At 52.4% G+C, this 14,524-nt stretch overlaps 2 protein-coding genes across 2 annotated transcripts in view; one reads left to right on the plus strand and one right to left on the minus strand.

The window, feature by feature from the left end:
• The window catches only part of LOC135404965 (uncharacterized), an 801,303-nt gene that overhangs the window by 608,845 nt on the left and 177,934 nt on the right, over positions 1–14,524 (minus strand). Inside the window, 2 exon segments of the mRNA XM_064639689.1 lie at positions 4,649–4,657; positions 5,330–5,357. Of these exon segments, the coding sequence (XP_064495759.1) occupies positions 4,649–4,657; positions 5,330–5,357 (37 nt within the window).
• On the plus strand, positions 8,338–9,537 carry LOC135405583 (olfactory receptor 14J1-like). The gene has a single exon (XM_064640290.1). The coding sequence runs from the start codon at positions 8,347–8,349 to the stop codon at positions 9,316–9,318; it is 972 nt and encodes a 323-aa protein (XP_064496360.1). The 5' UTR covers positions 8,338–8,346; the 3' UTR covers positions 9,319–9,537.

The following is a 14,524-nucleotide window of genomic DNA, read 5'->3' on the forward strand; positions in this document are numbered from 1 at the left end:
GAACAGCCCCCCTGCTGGGGCTGGAGTTGGGGGGATGTCCTTGGCCTTCCCTGTGGGCCGGAGGCAAATCCCCTCCCTGTCCTTCTTGCTTCCTGCCCCAGGCCCCGAGCTGAGGACGGAGAGCCCGGAGGACAAATCCCCCCGTGAGACCCTGGTGGGAGAGGCCGTTTTGAAGGGCTCCCCGGCGCAGGAAGGCAGCGGGGAGGAAAAGGGCCGGAGATCCCCCCACAGGAGGGGCTCCAAAGCCATCCCAGGGTGCTCCGAGGAGGAAAGAGCCAGCCTGTGCCGGGAAGGCGGCCGGAGCTTGAGGGGGAGCTCTGAGCTGATGGTCCCTGAGAAGCCTCCCAGCAGAGAGAAGCCCTTCAGGTGCTTGGAATGTGGGAAGAACTTCAGTCACAGCTCTGACCTGACCCGACACCAGCATATCCACACTGGGGAACGGCCCTACATGTGTAGGGAATGTGGGAAGAGCTTCAGTCAGAGTTCCGACCTGATCCGACACCTGCACATCCACACTGGGGCACGGTCGTACTCATGTGGGGAATGTGAGAAGAGCTTCAGGGACAGCTCCAGCTTGATCCGACACCAAATGATCCACACTGGAGAACGGCCCTACACATGTGGCAAATGTGGGAAGAGCTTCAGGGACAGCTCCAACCTGATCCGACACCAGCGCATCCACACCGGGGAACGGCCCTACAAGTGTAGGGAATGTGGGAAGAGCTTCAGGTACAGCTCCCACCTGATCCGACACCAGCTCATCCACACTGGGGAATGGCCCTACACCAGGGAACAGCCCTACACGTGTGGGGAATGTGGGAAGAGGTTTCAGACCAGCTCCAATCTCTTCCAGCACCAGCGGACGCACACGGATGAGAGGCCCTTCCGCTGCACCGACTGTGGGAAGGGCTTCAACCGGAACTCCAACCTCATCACCCACCGGCGCATCCACACAGGGGAGAGGCCCTACAAGTGTGGGGAGTGTGGGAAGAGCTTCAACAAGAGCTCTGGGTTGACCAGACACGAGAGGGCCCACCAGTAAGGGAAGCCCTGCCAGTGCCCCGGCTGCAGGAAGAGCTTTGGCTGCTCCTTCTCAAATGAAGCCCCTGTTGATGAGGCAACCCCTGGAGTCCAGTGACTGTCAGTCCATCCCTTTCAACCACAAAGGGCCAGTCCCCTTTCCCAGGGGCAGCTTCTTCCAACAGAACCCTTCCTTGTGGGGTGTGTGGAGATTCCTGCCTTGGGTGGGGGCGCCCCCAAGGTCACTGCTGGAGGTTGAGAGCAGAGATCTCCCCACCAGCATTGGTCTGGGGGAGTTCCATACAACTCTTGTTAAGAATTCTTGCTTTTGTGCCAGCTTGAGTAGAATTGCTTCAACAATTGCTTTAGTGTAGAGCTTCAAGGTGCTTTAGTGTAGAGCCCTGTCCTATCTTATCCTGTACTCCTGGTAGTTTAAGTGTCTCTATTGTGCAGTAAATAATTCTGCTGAAGATCTTCTGTCTGATCATTTGTATCTCTAAATAATTCATTTTTATCAATAGATCTTTTTTGCCATCATTAAAATCACGGAGGACCAAAGTGATTCAGTCACACTTCTGTAATTCCTCTAAAGTGGTGGCATAATCCAAGGCCGATTGGATCCAGCAGCCCCCAGTACCCCACAGTAAGTTGGGAGCCCATGGGGCCAACCCCCTGGTGCTCAAAGACTCCCATGGGACCATCAGACTTGCCAGACCACCCTCCCTTTTCCACCCTTCTCACTGTTCCTCCCACTTTCCCACTGTCCCCTCAATCCCCAATTTCTGCCGTGAACATTTTTGGGGCCCAACCCCCACTTCTTTGCCCCCTCTCCTGTGGGCACTGAAGGAGAAAATGAGGCTGCACACACAGAGTTCCATTTCAGGACTTGTCCACCCATCTTTCCGGCGTCCCCCTTTCATTGGGGTTCCTTTGGAAACAGCGCCTGGGGTTCTGGCCGGCAGGAGTTCTGGAACACACGCAGACAATCAATATGATCAGGTGATGTTCAATTTAAATGAGTTAACTTTTATACAGTTTAGTTTTTTCCGGGTACGTGCTTACAGCAAGGTGGTTGGATAGCTCAGTCTGCGCACGCGTACCACGCCTTCGGTTCATTGGTTCTGGTGCTCTGTCCATGCAGCCTGACATCATAGGGCCACCCAAAGTCCCTCCTGTTGATCCGCCCTTAGGGACTTTCCGAGATCTTGCAGGTGTTCCTTTATCTCCAGTTTTCCCAAAACTTTCAGCTATAAACACAGGATTTTCTCATACCTACGACTATAAACATATAGCTAACAAGTATAAACATTGCATAGTTTCACAGAGTTTGTAAGTATAAACACAGAACTTTCACAGTTTGCAACCGCCAAAGTCGTGTCAAGCAGGGCCTAGTGCTTCTTAAAAACCATCATTCATTCACATTGAAATGGTCAGTTACCATGGAAACCATCATACAGCCATGTTGCTGCGTTCAGTTACCATGGCAACCATCATGCATTCCCATTGCTATGTTCAGTTACCATGGCAACTGTCATACAGTCCTGTTGCCATGGTCAGTTACCATGGCAACCATCATACAGTCCCATTCCTACGGTCGGTTACCATGGCAATCATTGCTACAGTCAGTTACCATGGCAACCATCATACATTTCCATTGCTACAGTCAGTTACCATGGTAACCATCATACTTCCCACTACTATGATCAGTTACCATGGCAACCATCATACATTCTCATTGCCATGGTCAGTTACTATGGCAACCATCACATTCCCATTGCTATTGTCAGTTACCATGGAAACCATCATAGAGTCATGTTGCTACGGTCAGTTACCATGGTAACCATAATACTTTCCACTGCTATGGTCAGTTACCATGGCAACCATCATGCATTCCAGTTGCTATGTTCAGTTACCATGGCAACCATCCTACATTCCCATTGCTACAGACAGTTACCATGGCAAACATCGTAAATTCTTATTGCTGCAGTCGGTTACCATGGCAGCAATCATACATTCCCATTGCTAGTGTCAGTTACCATGGCAGCAATCATACATTCACGTTGCTAGTGTCAGTTACCATGGCAGCAATCATACATTCCCATTGCTAGTGTCAGTTACCATGGCAACCATCATACATTCACGTTGCTACAATCAGTTACCATAGCAACCATCATACATTCCTATTGCCACTGTCAGTTACCATGGCAACCATCACACATTCCCATTGCTGCGGTCAGTCACCATGCTGTCCTGGTTAGAGAGCAGGAGGGGCACTTTAGCTCTTTGTGGGTGTGACCAAGTTATTTATCCTGTACCATCCATGCCATCCCTAGGGCTGTGCTTTCAGCAGGAAAAGCTGGGGCTCTGCACCGGAACTGCTCCATCCTGCCCCGCTCCCTGCAGGGCAGGGACTGTCAGCATCACTCCTGCACTCCCCATCCCCGACGCTGCCCCGTCATGTTTGCCCTGGATTGGGACGATGGACCTTTGGTGCTGAAAGGGGAAACCACGACGGGCCGTGGTGCTGAAACAAAGCCTGAGCAGGACGAGGTGGTTGGGGGGCAGCCTCAGCCCCCTCAGCCGTCGGGTTGGGAGGAGAAGAGAGGAGCCAGCACGGGACTGAGCCCAGGGAGCGGCTGCGCCACACGGCCGGGACGACCCAGCTCCCAGGGCTTGGCTTGTCCTTGGTTCTCCTTGTTGTTGGGCTGAGGGGTTGGACATGTTACCTTTGGGAGCTCCCCCACTGCATTGCCTTTGTTCGGGGGCACTGTGCGGACACGTCGCTTGGAGAGCACCCGGCATCTTGTCTGTGTGCCCGGTGGTGACCCCCTTTTGGGGGTGAAACACCTTCTCTTTCTGTATACTTTTGCTGGTGACATTGCTCTTCTGACTGTGTGTCTTATTCCATTGCTCTGTGTTTTTAGTGAATTGTTATCTCTACCTAGAATCTCTCATTTTTTGTCCCTCCCTCACCAAAAAGGGCCGTGGGAAGGGGAGTGACTTATCTGAATTTTAATTTCCTGCTGGTGCTAAAACCAGCACACCTGCCATGCACCAGCCTCGGGAAAGATGGAATGATGCAGTGGGTGCTGGGACATGCAGACATTGGGATACACATTTAGCAAAGGCCACCTGGTCACTCAACACTGGAGGATGTGCCAATCGGGCTGGCCCTGTCCAATCCAAGTTTTTACATGCCATAGAAAGGGATAAAGTTCCTGTAGTGCACATTACAAACATGCTGGGAAAACAGTCTGGGTTATTCCCGCTTCAGGCAAAGGGAAATGCACCCGTGGGATTCACGTTGCTCAAGGACACGGATGCCCTTGGTGGGTAAGGAGGGGAAAGATGGGAAATCCAGTGTGTGCCTCGAAGGGATTGGATTTTGGGTGAGAATAGCCAAGGAATTCAGGTGTATTACGGTGGTAACTATCCAACACTGCATTCTCACTGCTGTGGCAACTCTTTGCCATATCAGGAGTATTACAGTGAAAATCACTGAGAGAAATGAACAGTGAGCTTGGAGGAGACCAGACAAGCACAGCGGTGATGGAACAAGAACTGGCTACAACAGGCAACAATCCCACAGTAGACAGCATTTTTTCCTGCCCTGAAAGAGTATTTTGGCAGATGGAGCCTAAAATCCTGGACTAAGTGAACTCAACAGACTTTCATAGACTAAGCAATGAGATCTGTGGGTTTATATCAAATGATAGGAAAGGTGATGGTGGAATGTATTGGAAAGTGTGGGATCTGACATGGTGTAAATGGTGCGGAATAAGGGGTGGACACCATCCTTGTCTTGGCTGTTCTTCCTAGGAGATTGGGTTAATCTTCCTATAGATTAACTAGAGATTAATTCTGAGATAGAGTTAATTTTCTTCCTAACTAGAGAGTTAATTTTCTTCCTAGTAGCTGGTGCAGGGCTGTGGTTTGGATTCCGTGGGAGAACAATTTTCATCACCTACTGATGGTTTGGTTGTGCTTACCCTAATCAAGGACTTTCCAGCTTCCTGTGCTCTGCCAGGTACACAAGAAGCTGTGAGGGAGCAGGGCCGGGACAGCTGACCTGGAGATTCCAAAGGGATATTCCACACCACAGAACATCATTCCCACTGGATACATGAGGAGGGGTTGTGCAGGAAGGGCAGATCACTGCTTGGGGTGTGGGGCATTGGGCAGTATGTGTGAGCAATCATGTTGAGCATCACTTGTTCCTCTGGGGTTTTAATCCTCTCTCTCTTTCATCTCCCTTGTCAATACAGTTATTATTACAGTTACTACACTTACTATTACTTTCATACTTTACTTTGTTTCAGTTATTAAATTTTTCTTATCTCAACCCACAGGTTTTATCTTTTCTTGATTCTCCTCCCCATGTCAGTGCAGGGGGAGGTCGGAGACTGAGTGAGCAGTTCTGTTAAACTAGGCTGCTCACTGGGGTTAAACCTCACGAAAAGGGAATGCACAGGAGTGGAGACCCTGCTGGGATGTGCTTTGTATTCATGAACTACCCAGCACCAGCTGGATAGAGAAGGGCCAGACCTTATGTCCTTGCAGGGCTGGGATTCATTCACTGCCCCAAAGGCACCCAATGTGTCTGAGAAGCCCTGGGTGGTGCCTGTCACACAACTGCTGGGAATGGGGATGGGGTCCCTGCACAGGCCCTGTGCTGTCCATGGCAGCTGCTGCACTTGTGCTGCAGAGCCCTGGCACCTCCCCTGGCACTACAGGCCCCTCTTTGGCTGTTCAATCCAGGCTCACCTGCCCTCAATTAGGGTCAGCAGTGAAGGGATGTCCATGAGACAACGGCTATTGTACTCTGAGGACATATAGAAAATACCCTGATAAAGAACAGGAGAGAGACCTCTCTCCCTGTGCCACCTGACTCCATTTGGTCACCTGAACACCTCTAGGGGTTGCCCTGGACAGAAGGAACAGTGACAGGTTCCCCTGTCCTACCTGTGGGCACCTTCTGCCACTGAAGTTGGCCAAAGCAAAGTCCCAGCAGCCTCCAAGAAGATCCCACAACTGCTGCCCTGTCCCTAGGAACTGCTGCATTGGAGCCTGCAGTTCCCAGCAGGAATCTTGGTCACCTCTGGCCCCTCAGAAGGAACCAGGGGTTTGTGTCCCAGCAGGTCACTCCTGGCTTTGGTCTTCATTCATTCCCAGGGGAACTGGGACAAGGAGTCACCTGCAGGTGCCTGTTTTGGGCCCACTGAAGTGGGGCAGGAGGAATCCCAGCCCATGGGGGTTATGGAGGGAGCTGAGTGTCCTTCTGGCCCCAGGTCTGCAGAGCCACAAGGAGACACCTCTGTTGACTCAGTTGAGTCCCTTCCCTCAGTGCAGGTAAAAGAAATCCCTCCTGGGCACTGTCTGGGTTTCCTGTCTAATGATGGGACATGAAAAGGGGACTCTTGGACTTAACTCTGTGCCTGTCTGGAGAAATGGCCCTGCTGAAAGAAGTGTCTGTGCCCAGCTGAGAGAAGGAACATCATTATTTCCTTCAGCTGTGTGCCAGCAGGTTCCTCTGGAGCCCCAGGGACAGCTAGAGGGAGCCCAGAGGGGCAGAGAAAGGGCTGCCTGGGGCTGTTGCTGTGCTGCTGAGCTGGGCCGGGCTCCTGACACACAGGGAGCTCCTGGCAAGCAAGAAGAGCTTCAAAGAGTCAGGTCTGCTGGTGAGCAGCTCTTCTGCACAGCCCAGCAGGGCTGAGGGCACTGCCTGCAGCACCCAGGGCACAGGAGAGAAGGCAGAGAGATGAGAGGCAGCCTGGGCTGGGAGGTGACTGAGCTCTCACTATGGGAGAAACCTTCCCAGGATTTGAAGGAAGAATTCTCTGGCTGTAGGAAAGTTCAGCTTGCCTTCCTGGAGGGATCTCCTAAAGCTGGCACATCCCACAGCTTCTAGAATCTTTCATCAGGACTCTCCCAGTTGCTGCAGTGCAGGGGAAGTGGCCATATGGCAGAGCAGGGCAGGAGCTGCAGGCAGCAAGGGCAGAGAGGAGAAGGGAGCAGGAGGTTCAAGGGATCCTGGGGTGGGAGGACAGGGCAGAGCTGCTCAGGGCAGGAACCTTGCCAGCCCTTTGCCACGGTCAGGCTCTGGCTGCAGAGCAGTGCAGGTGAGTTCCTGCAAGTGCCTCTCCCAGCTGCCAAATGGCAGCAGTGGCAGGAGCTGTCAGGATGGCTCTGCTGGATTTGCTGGGGTGCAGCAGGAGAAGCTGCTGCAGAGCAGGACTTGCTGCTGCCCCATCAGAGGCCCAGGGCCAGAAGGTTCCCTGTGGCAGGGCTGGTTGTGGGGTGGGAAGGTGGGGGTGCAGCCAGGGGTGCCCAGGGCTGTGGTGCAGAGCAGGGTCCTGCCCCCAGGGCTCTGTGTGCTGGGGCAGGGACTCTGCTGCCTGCCAGGGGCAGCTCTCAGCCCGGCCAAGGAGCTGCCACGGGGCTGGGGGAGAAGGGCTGTGGGGAAGGAACAACTCCTGGGAGGGCAGAGCAGGGCAGAGTCCTTCTGATCTCCAAAATGGGCTGCAGGGATGAGGGCTGGTCACAGCTCCAGATCAAAGCAGGAAATTTCCCAGAAGGTATTTGCAAGAGGCACAGACAGACAGGGGGTACCTTAAAGAGAATGAACCAGTTCTTTCAGTGTTATACTCTGGATTATCTGGGTGCTGACTGGAACAGGGAAATGAATCTCTGAGCACAGGAGACACTGAAACTTGAACTCTGTTAGATTAGAGGAGATTGAACCTGAGAGTATCAGACATCAAAACTGTCTTATAGACAGCATCAGTGTCACTTTCTCAGCCCTGGGCCCAGGGAAGCAGCAGCTGGCAGGGACAGCTCCAGGCAGCAGAGCCCTGGGCAGGGAGTGGGGGGTAAGTGCCCCCAAGGCCTGGGGGAGGGGGCGTTCAGGCAGCTCTGGGGGCCCTTCCCTGCAGCTCTGCTGGGCACTGTGTGCTGGGCCATAGAAATGAGGATTCCTGCAGTGGAAAAGAACCTTCCTCAGATGTGACAGTAAAAATAGAAAACATAGGTAGTTATTCTAAGCTCAGACTAAGCTTCTGCTCTGCAACCCCAGCTCTTCTGAGTCATGGGTGTAGAGATGGAACATTTGTTTTCAAGGTCTTTTACATCTGACATTCCTTGTGTGTGTGAGAACTCTATCAAAAAAGATCCATGTCCCACTGCAGCAGAGCAAACCTGACTCCTTGGCAGTGCATTTGGTGACATTTGACACATTGATTTCTTTTAGAAATGGAGTGGCTTTTTCATAGAGGTCTATCTGAACTGTCTTTTCCTTTCCTGAACAGGCCCTATGCTAAGAAACAACAGATGTCCAACAGCAGCTCCCTCACCCAGTTCCTCCTCCTGGCATTCGCAGACAGGCGGGAGTTGCAGCTCCTGCACTTCTGGCTCTTCCTGGCCATCTCCCTGGCTGCCCTCCTGGCCAACGGCCTCATCCTCAGCGCCGTAGCCTGGGACCACCACCTGCACACCCCCATGGGCTTCTTCCTGCTCAACCTCTCCCTCACAGACCTGGGCTGCATCTGCACCACTGTCCCCAAAGCCATGCACAATTCCCTCTGGGACACCACAACCATCTCCTACATGGGATGTGCTGCACAGCTCTTTTTCTTTCTATTCTTCATCTCAGCAGAGTATTTCCTCCTCACCATCATGTGCTACGACCGCTACGTTGCCATCTGCAAACCCCTGCACTACGGGACCCTCCTGGGCAGCAGAGCTTGTGCCCACATGGCAGCAGCTGCCTGGGCCGCTGGGTTTCTCAATTCTCTGCTGCACACAACCAATACATTTTCCCTGCCCTTGTGCCAGGGCAATGCCCTGGGCCAGTTCTTCTGTGAAATCCCACACATCCTCAAGCTCTCCTGCTCACACTCAGGCTACCTCAGGGAAATTGGGCTCATGGTGTTTAGTGCCTGTTTACTGTTTGGTTGTTTCATTTTCATTGTTTTCTCCTATGTGCAGATCTTCAGGGCTGTGCTGAGGATCCCCTCTCAGCAGGGACGGCACAAAGCCTTTTCCACCTGCCTCCCTCATCTGGCTGTGGTCTCTCTTTTTATCAGTACCTCATTCTTTGCCTACCTGAAACCACCCTCCATCTTCTCCCCATCCCTGGACCTGGCCCTCTCAGTTCTATACTCAGTGGTGCCTCCAGGACTGAACCCCCTCATCTACAGCCTGAGGAATCAGGAACTGACAAACTCCCTGAGGAAACTGGTAGCTACATTAATAGACAGTAATAAAGTGTGTCTTATATTCTCCAGAATATTCCAAATGTAACTCATTGAAATCAGTGACCTTTTTTATTCTGTATGTCCTTTTTTCATCGGTATATTTTCTTAATTTTTTTCTACTTTTACAGTGTTATCCACAAATCAGTGGCATTGCTTATAAAATTTCTACATCAATATGTACCACTCTTCTGTAATTCAAAGACTTTCAAAAGGCTTGTTCTCTGTACATTTGAGTAGAATAAAGTTCCCTGCCCTGACTTGTGTGTTCAAGATGCTTCCTCAGCCCTTCTCTGGAGCTGCAGGGGCAGTGCCTGTGTGCAGAGCTGTAGGGAAGAGACTCCCAGCACAGCAGCACAGCCAGGGACAAGGGCACTTGCTCCTTCCACATCTGCTCTTTCCAGCTCCACACTGTCCTTCCCAGCCCTGCTGTGGGTGCAAGGCCTGAGTGCTCTGGCAGCTTGGGCACAGTCCTGCTGCGTGTCCGTGCTGGGATCACAGGCAGGGACAGGCCCTGGGCACTGCTGGCACAGAGCTGGGCTCCACACCAGCAGCTCCAGCAGCCAAGGGCATCTCCTGAGGGCAGGGCAGGAAGGCTTCAGGCTCTCACCCTACCTGCAAGAGGTTGGTTGTCCCTTCCAACAATCCTGGCTCACTGGTGAGGTCCCATATGACTGGAAGTTGGCAAATATCACCCCAATCCATAAAAAAGGCTGCAAGGCTGACCCGGGTAACTACAGGCCTGTCAGCCTGACCTCGGTGCCTGGCAGAGTTACGGAACAGATTATCCTGTGTGAAATCACATGGCAGCTACAGGATGGACAAGGGATCAGACCCAGCCAACATGGGTTTAGGAGAGGCAGATCCTGTTTGACCAACCTGATCTCCTTTTACAATCAAGTGACCCACCTGGTGGATGAGGGGAAGGCTGTGGATGTGGTCTATCTGGACGTCAGCAAAGCCTTTGACACTGTCTCCCATAGCATACTCCTGGAAAAGCTGGCAGCCCACGGCTTGGACAGGGGCACCCTGTGCTGGGTCAGGAACTGGCTCGAGGGTCGGGCCCAGAGAGTGCTGGTGAATGGAGCTGCATCCAGTTGGCGACCGGTCACCAGTGGTGTTCCCCAGGGGTCAGTGCTGGGTCCAGTCCTTTTTAACATCTTTATCGATGATTTAGATGAGGGGATTGAGTCCATCATCAGCAAATTTGCAGATGACACCAAGTTGGGGGGGAGTGTCGACCTGCCGGAAGGCAGGAGGGCTCTGCAGAGGGATCTGGATAGACTGGAGAGATGGGCTGACTCCAATGGAATGAAGTTCAACAAGGCCAAGTGCCGGGTCCTGCACTTTGGCCACAACAACCCCCTGCAGCGCTACAGGCTGGGCACAGAGGGGCTGGAGAGCAGCCAGGCGGAAAGGGACTTGGGGGTCCTGATCGACAGGAGGCTGAACATGAGCCAGCAGTGTGCCCAGATGGCCAATAAGGCTAATGGCATCCTGGCCTGCATCAGGAACAGTGTGGCCAGCAGGAGCAGGGAAGTGATCCTTCCCCTGTACTCTGCATTGGTGAGGCCACACCTTGAGTATTGTGTTCAGCTCTGGGCCCCTCAGTTCAGGAAGGATATTGAGGTGCTGGAGCGGGTCCAGAGAAGAGCAACGAGGCTGGTGAAGGGACTTGAGCACAAGTCCTATGAGGAGAGGCTGAGGGAGCTGGGGTTGTTTAGTCTGGAGAAGAGAAGGCTTAGAGGCGACCTCATCACTCTCTTCAACTCCCTGAAGGGAGGTTATAGCCAGGCGGGGGTTGGTCTCTTCTCCCAGGCAACCAACAATAGGACAAGGGGACATGGGTTCAAGCTCTGCCAGGGGAGGTTAAGGTTAGATGTTAGGAAGAAATTCTTTACAGAGAGGGTTATCAGGCATTGGAACGGCCTACCCAGAGAGGTGGTGGATTCACCATCCCTGGAGGTTTTTAAAAAGAGATTGGATGTGGCCCTTAGTGCCATGATATAGTAATTGGAGTTGAATCAGGGGTTGGACTTGATGATCTTGGAGGTCTTTTCCAACCCAATCTATTCTATGATTCTATGATTCTCCAGTCATTCCTGACACCAGGATGGAAATTCAGCAGATCACTAAAGCCAGTCACCTTGTGAGCCCACAACCAGTGGGGCTGAGGGAGGCCCTGGCAGCTCCCCAGCACCTCCCTCTCAGTGGGACACCTCTGGCAGCCTCTCCCAGCTCAGGAACCCTCCAGTTTGCAACACTCGCTGGTGCCCAGGACAATTCTGATGCCCCTCCACAAACATTCCTCCAGCTGTGACCCTTGTCTGTTGGGAAACACGAAGGGATTTGGGGGAGTGTTTCCCTGACAACAAGGAGAATTTGGGAGAGGGACCTTTCCACACCCAGCTCTTGATGTGTGCACACATCTCTGCCTGGGTGTGGGTGTGAATTGACTGTGGTGGGAATGTTGTTATTGGGAATCTCTAACTCAGTCACTGTTAAAATTGTTAGCACATGCTATTGAATCACGTGATAACTGTTCAATTGGTCAATGATTAAGTGCTACTAATGTCTTTTGTCCCCTAATCTTTGGATCCAATTCGTTTGTGCCCAGACCCTCTTGCATCCCAAGGCTCTGTGGAAATCATTCCCTTTCATCAAAAAATATATATTTTTCATGACTTTCACTTTAAAGTCATCCTCCTTAGCTAAACTACAAAACAACTTCAATTAGCTCTAGAAGTCTTGAAGACTTGAAGACAATTAAAGGAATGAAAATAATTTGTTTTTCAGTGTTTTAATGGGTCCCACAGTGTGTTTGGAGTTGCATCAGCTGTCAGTCCAAGATGGGCCATGTCAGAACTGGTGAGGCTGGGGGGTGAGGAGAAATGTTGATCATACATGGTCAGTGTGGATCTCCTGAGGAGACACTCAGCATCAAGATCACTTGGAGAACACCTCTATCACCTCTCCTCTGAACTAAAAAATAGCCATAATTGAATTAAAAAAAAAAAAGTACAAACTTTGAAGACTTGTTTTGAAATTGCTTTGAAGACAATTAAAGGAAGACAAAGAGATCCTGAGGGATTTCTGGAATTTAATGAGCCCCATGGTGTGTTTGCAGCCCAGCCCATGATGCTGAGGTACTGAGAGAAGATTGAAGCAGCTGCTGAAGAAGTCAGAAGCCAAACTCCAAGTGCCTTGAAGCATTGCTGGGCCCCACTGAGGGCAGGCACTGCCAAAGCCTCCCCAGGGACTCCTTGGAGCAGCTCCTTGGAGGCCAGGAGTGCAGGCAGACCAAGGCTCTGGGCAGGCCCCTGCAATGCTGAGCAAAGCCTGCCTTGGTTTTGTGGAGCACAAAGGCCAAGGCCTGAGCCCCAGGCCCTGGCCCAGCAGATCCTGTCCCTCCCGGCTGGCTCAGGGCTGTTTGGGGGGCACTGGGATGGGAAGGGGAGGAACAACAAAGGCCCAAAACTGGGCAACCCCTGCCAGGCTCCTGAGGGAGGGGCGAGGCAGAAACCAAGTGCAGAACCTGCCAGGCAAGTTGCTTGTGGTGGCCTGAGTGGCAGAGGCAGCTGCCAGAGGCAAGGGGACAAAGGCCTGGGTGCCTTTGGGCCTTGCAGCCCTGCCAGAGCCCTTGGCCATCTCTCCTGCAGGCTGTCCTGCCCTGGCCCTGCTGCTGCTCTGGCCTTGCAGGCTGCACACACCCCTCCTGCTTTCCCACCCCCTCCCAGCAGCATTTCTAGACCCTCCCTGATGGCTCTGCACCAGCTCTGGCTGTTGCCATGTGCACTTGGCCTTCTGAACTTGGATCCTGAGCCCCTGTGCCACAGGACATCCCTGCCAGAGCCCAGGCCCTTCTCCTGGGGGTCACTGCAGAGCTGAGCAGATCCAGGTCACCTCCCATTCCTCTGCCAACCCCCTGGACCTGCTCGGGGCCCTCCAGGTCCTTGCCCTGCTCCCAAGGGCTGTGGGGGTACTTAATGGTCAGGGCTTGGGGTTTAGAGCTCAGGGTCGGGATTAGGCAGAAGCTGAGGGGGGTTTGTTGTTCTGCTGGCAGTGTCTGCTTCATGATTAGGGGAAGAGGGTTTTGGGCTGGGTTAAGATTAAAGCTTGGATTTTCACACTGACAGTGCAGGTTTGGATAGAGGTGGGCATTGGAGTACAAATAAGAATCTGGACTTCTGGGTTTGAGCTTTGCCTTCAAGGTCAGGTTGAGGCTGGGAGTAGAGCAGTGGATTCCTTCCAATGGGAGGGGCAGCACTTTTAGGTGGTGTTGGGGCTTGAGGTTACAAAGAGAGGAAAGGCCCATCAAGAATGTTTGCACAGGCAGTGCTGCAGCACCCTCAGCCTTAACTGCACCTGGTTTTACCTCATGAAATCTTTGATCTCTGTTGGCCAAGCCTATCCTTCCTTCCCCAATTGTCTTATCCCTTTTGTCCCAGTTCCTCCTGACCTCCCCAAATCTTTCATCTGGATGGACTCAGCTCTGTGATGACCCTCAGGACCCCTGAGCATCTGCCTGCCCTCCTTAGTCAGTCAGTGCCCGGGAACAGCCCTGGCAGCGCAGCCCCCAAGGGCACACGATGGGCTGTGGGCTGGAGAGGACCCTCCTCAGCCTGGGCAGCAGGGCTGCAGGGGGGGATTCCCTGACCCTCCCCAGATGGGCCCTTCCTGCCCAACAGCTCCTGCTCCAAAGGGCTCCCACACACCCTGGGCCACTTGTCCCACTTGGGCACTGGAGCTGCCCCAGGGCATCTCTGGGCAGTGGCCAGCTCTGGGACTGCTCTGGGAAATCATGGCCTGAAGCCATGAGTGTGGATTTTAGGAGAGAGTGGAAACCTCTGCAGAAATTGCTCAGGGCTTCCAGTCCAACATTTAAAGGGTTATTTTTTTTTAATTTGTATAAATTTTTATAATTGTTTCATAGGTTTTTTTCACTGAAAAACCAAATCCATATTCTGTGACCTGATTCACTCACTGTATGAACAGGTTTGTACAGCTACTTATCAAAATAAATTTCCTACCAATGATTCAAATGAAGAAATATTGTTCAGAGGAGCGGCTGAATTTTTTGAACACATTTCGTATCTCTAATTTTGCCTCTTTTGTTCTTCATCTCCCTATTTTTGCTGTCAAAGGTCTCTCCAAGGTATGTATCCCTGGCAGTGTTGTCATACCAGCGAGCTGTGCCCTGTGCCATGAGAAAAGGGACAAATGTTCTGGAGAACAGCACCAGTCCTGGTCCCAGA

The sequence above is a fragment of the Pseudopipra pipra genome, chromosome W, assembly GCF_036250125.1.
Source record: "Pseudopipra pipra isolate bDixPip1 chromosome W, bDixPip1.hap1, whole genome shotgun sequence".
In the NCBI taxonomy this organism is placed as follows: domain Eukaryota; kingdom Metazoa; phylum Chordata; class Aves; order Passeriformes; family Pipridae; genus Pseudopipra; species Pseudopipra pipra.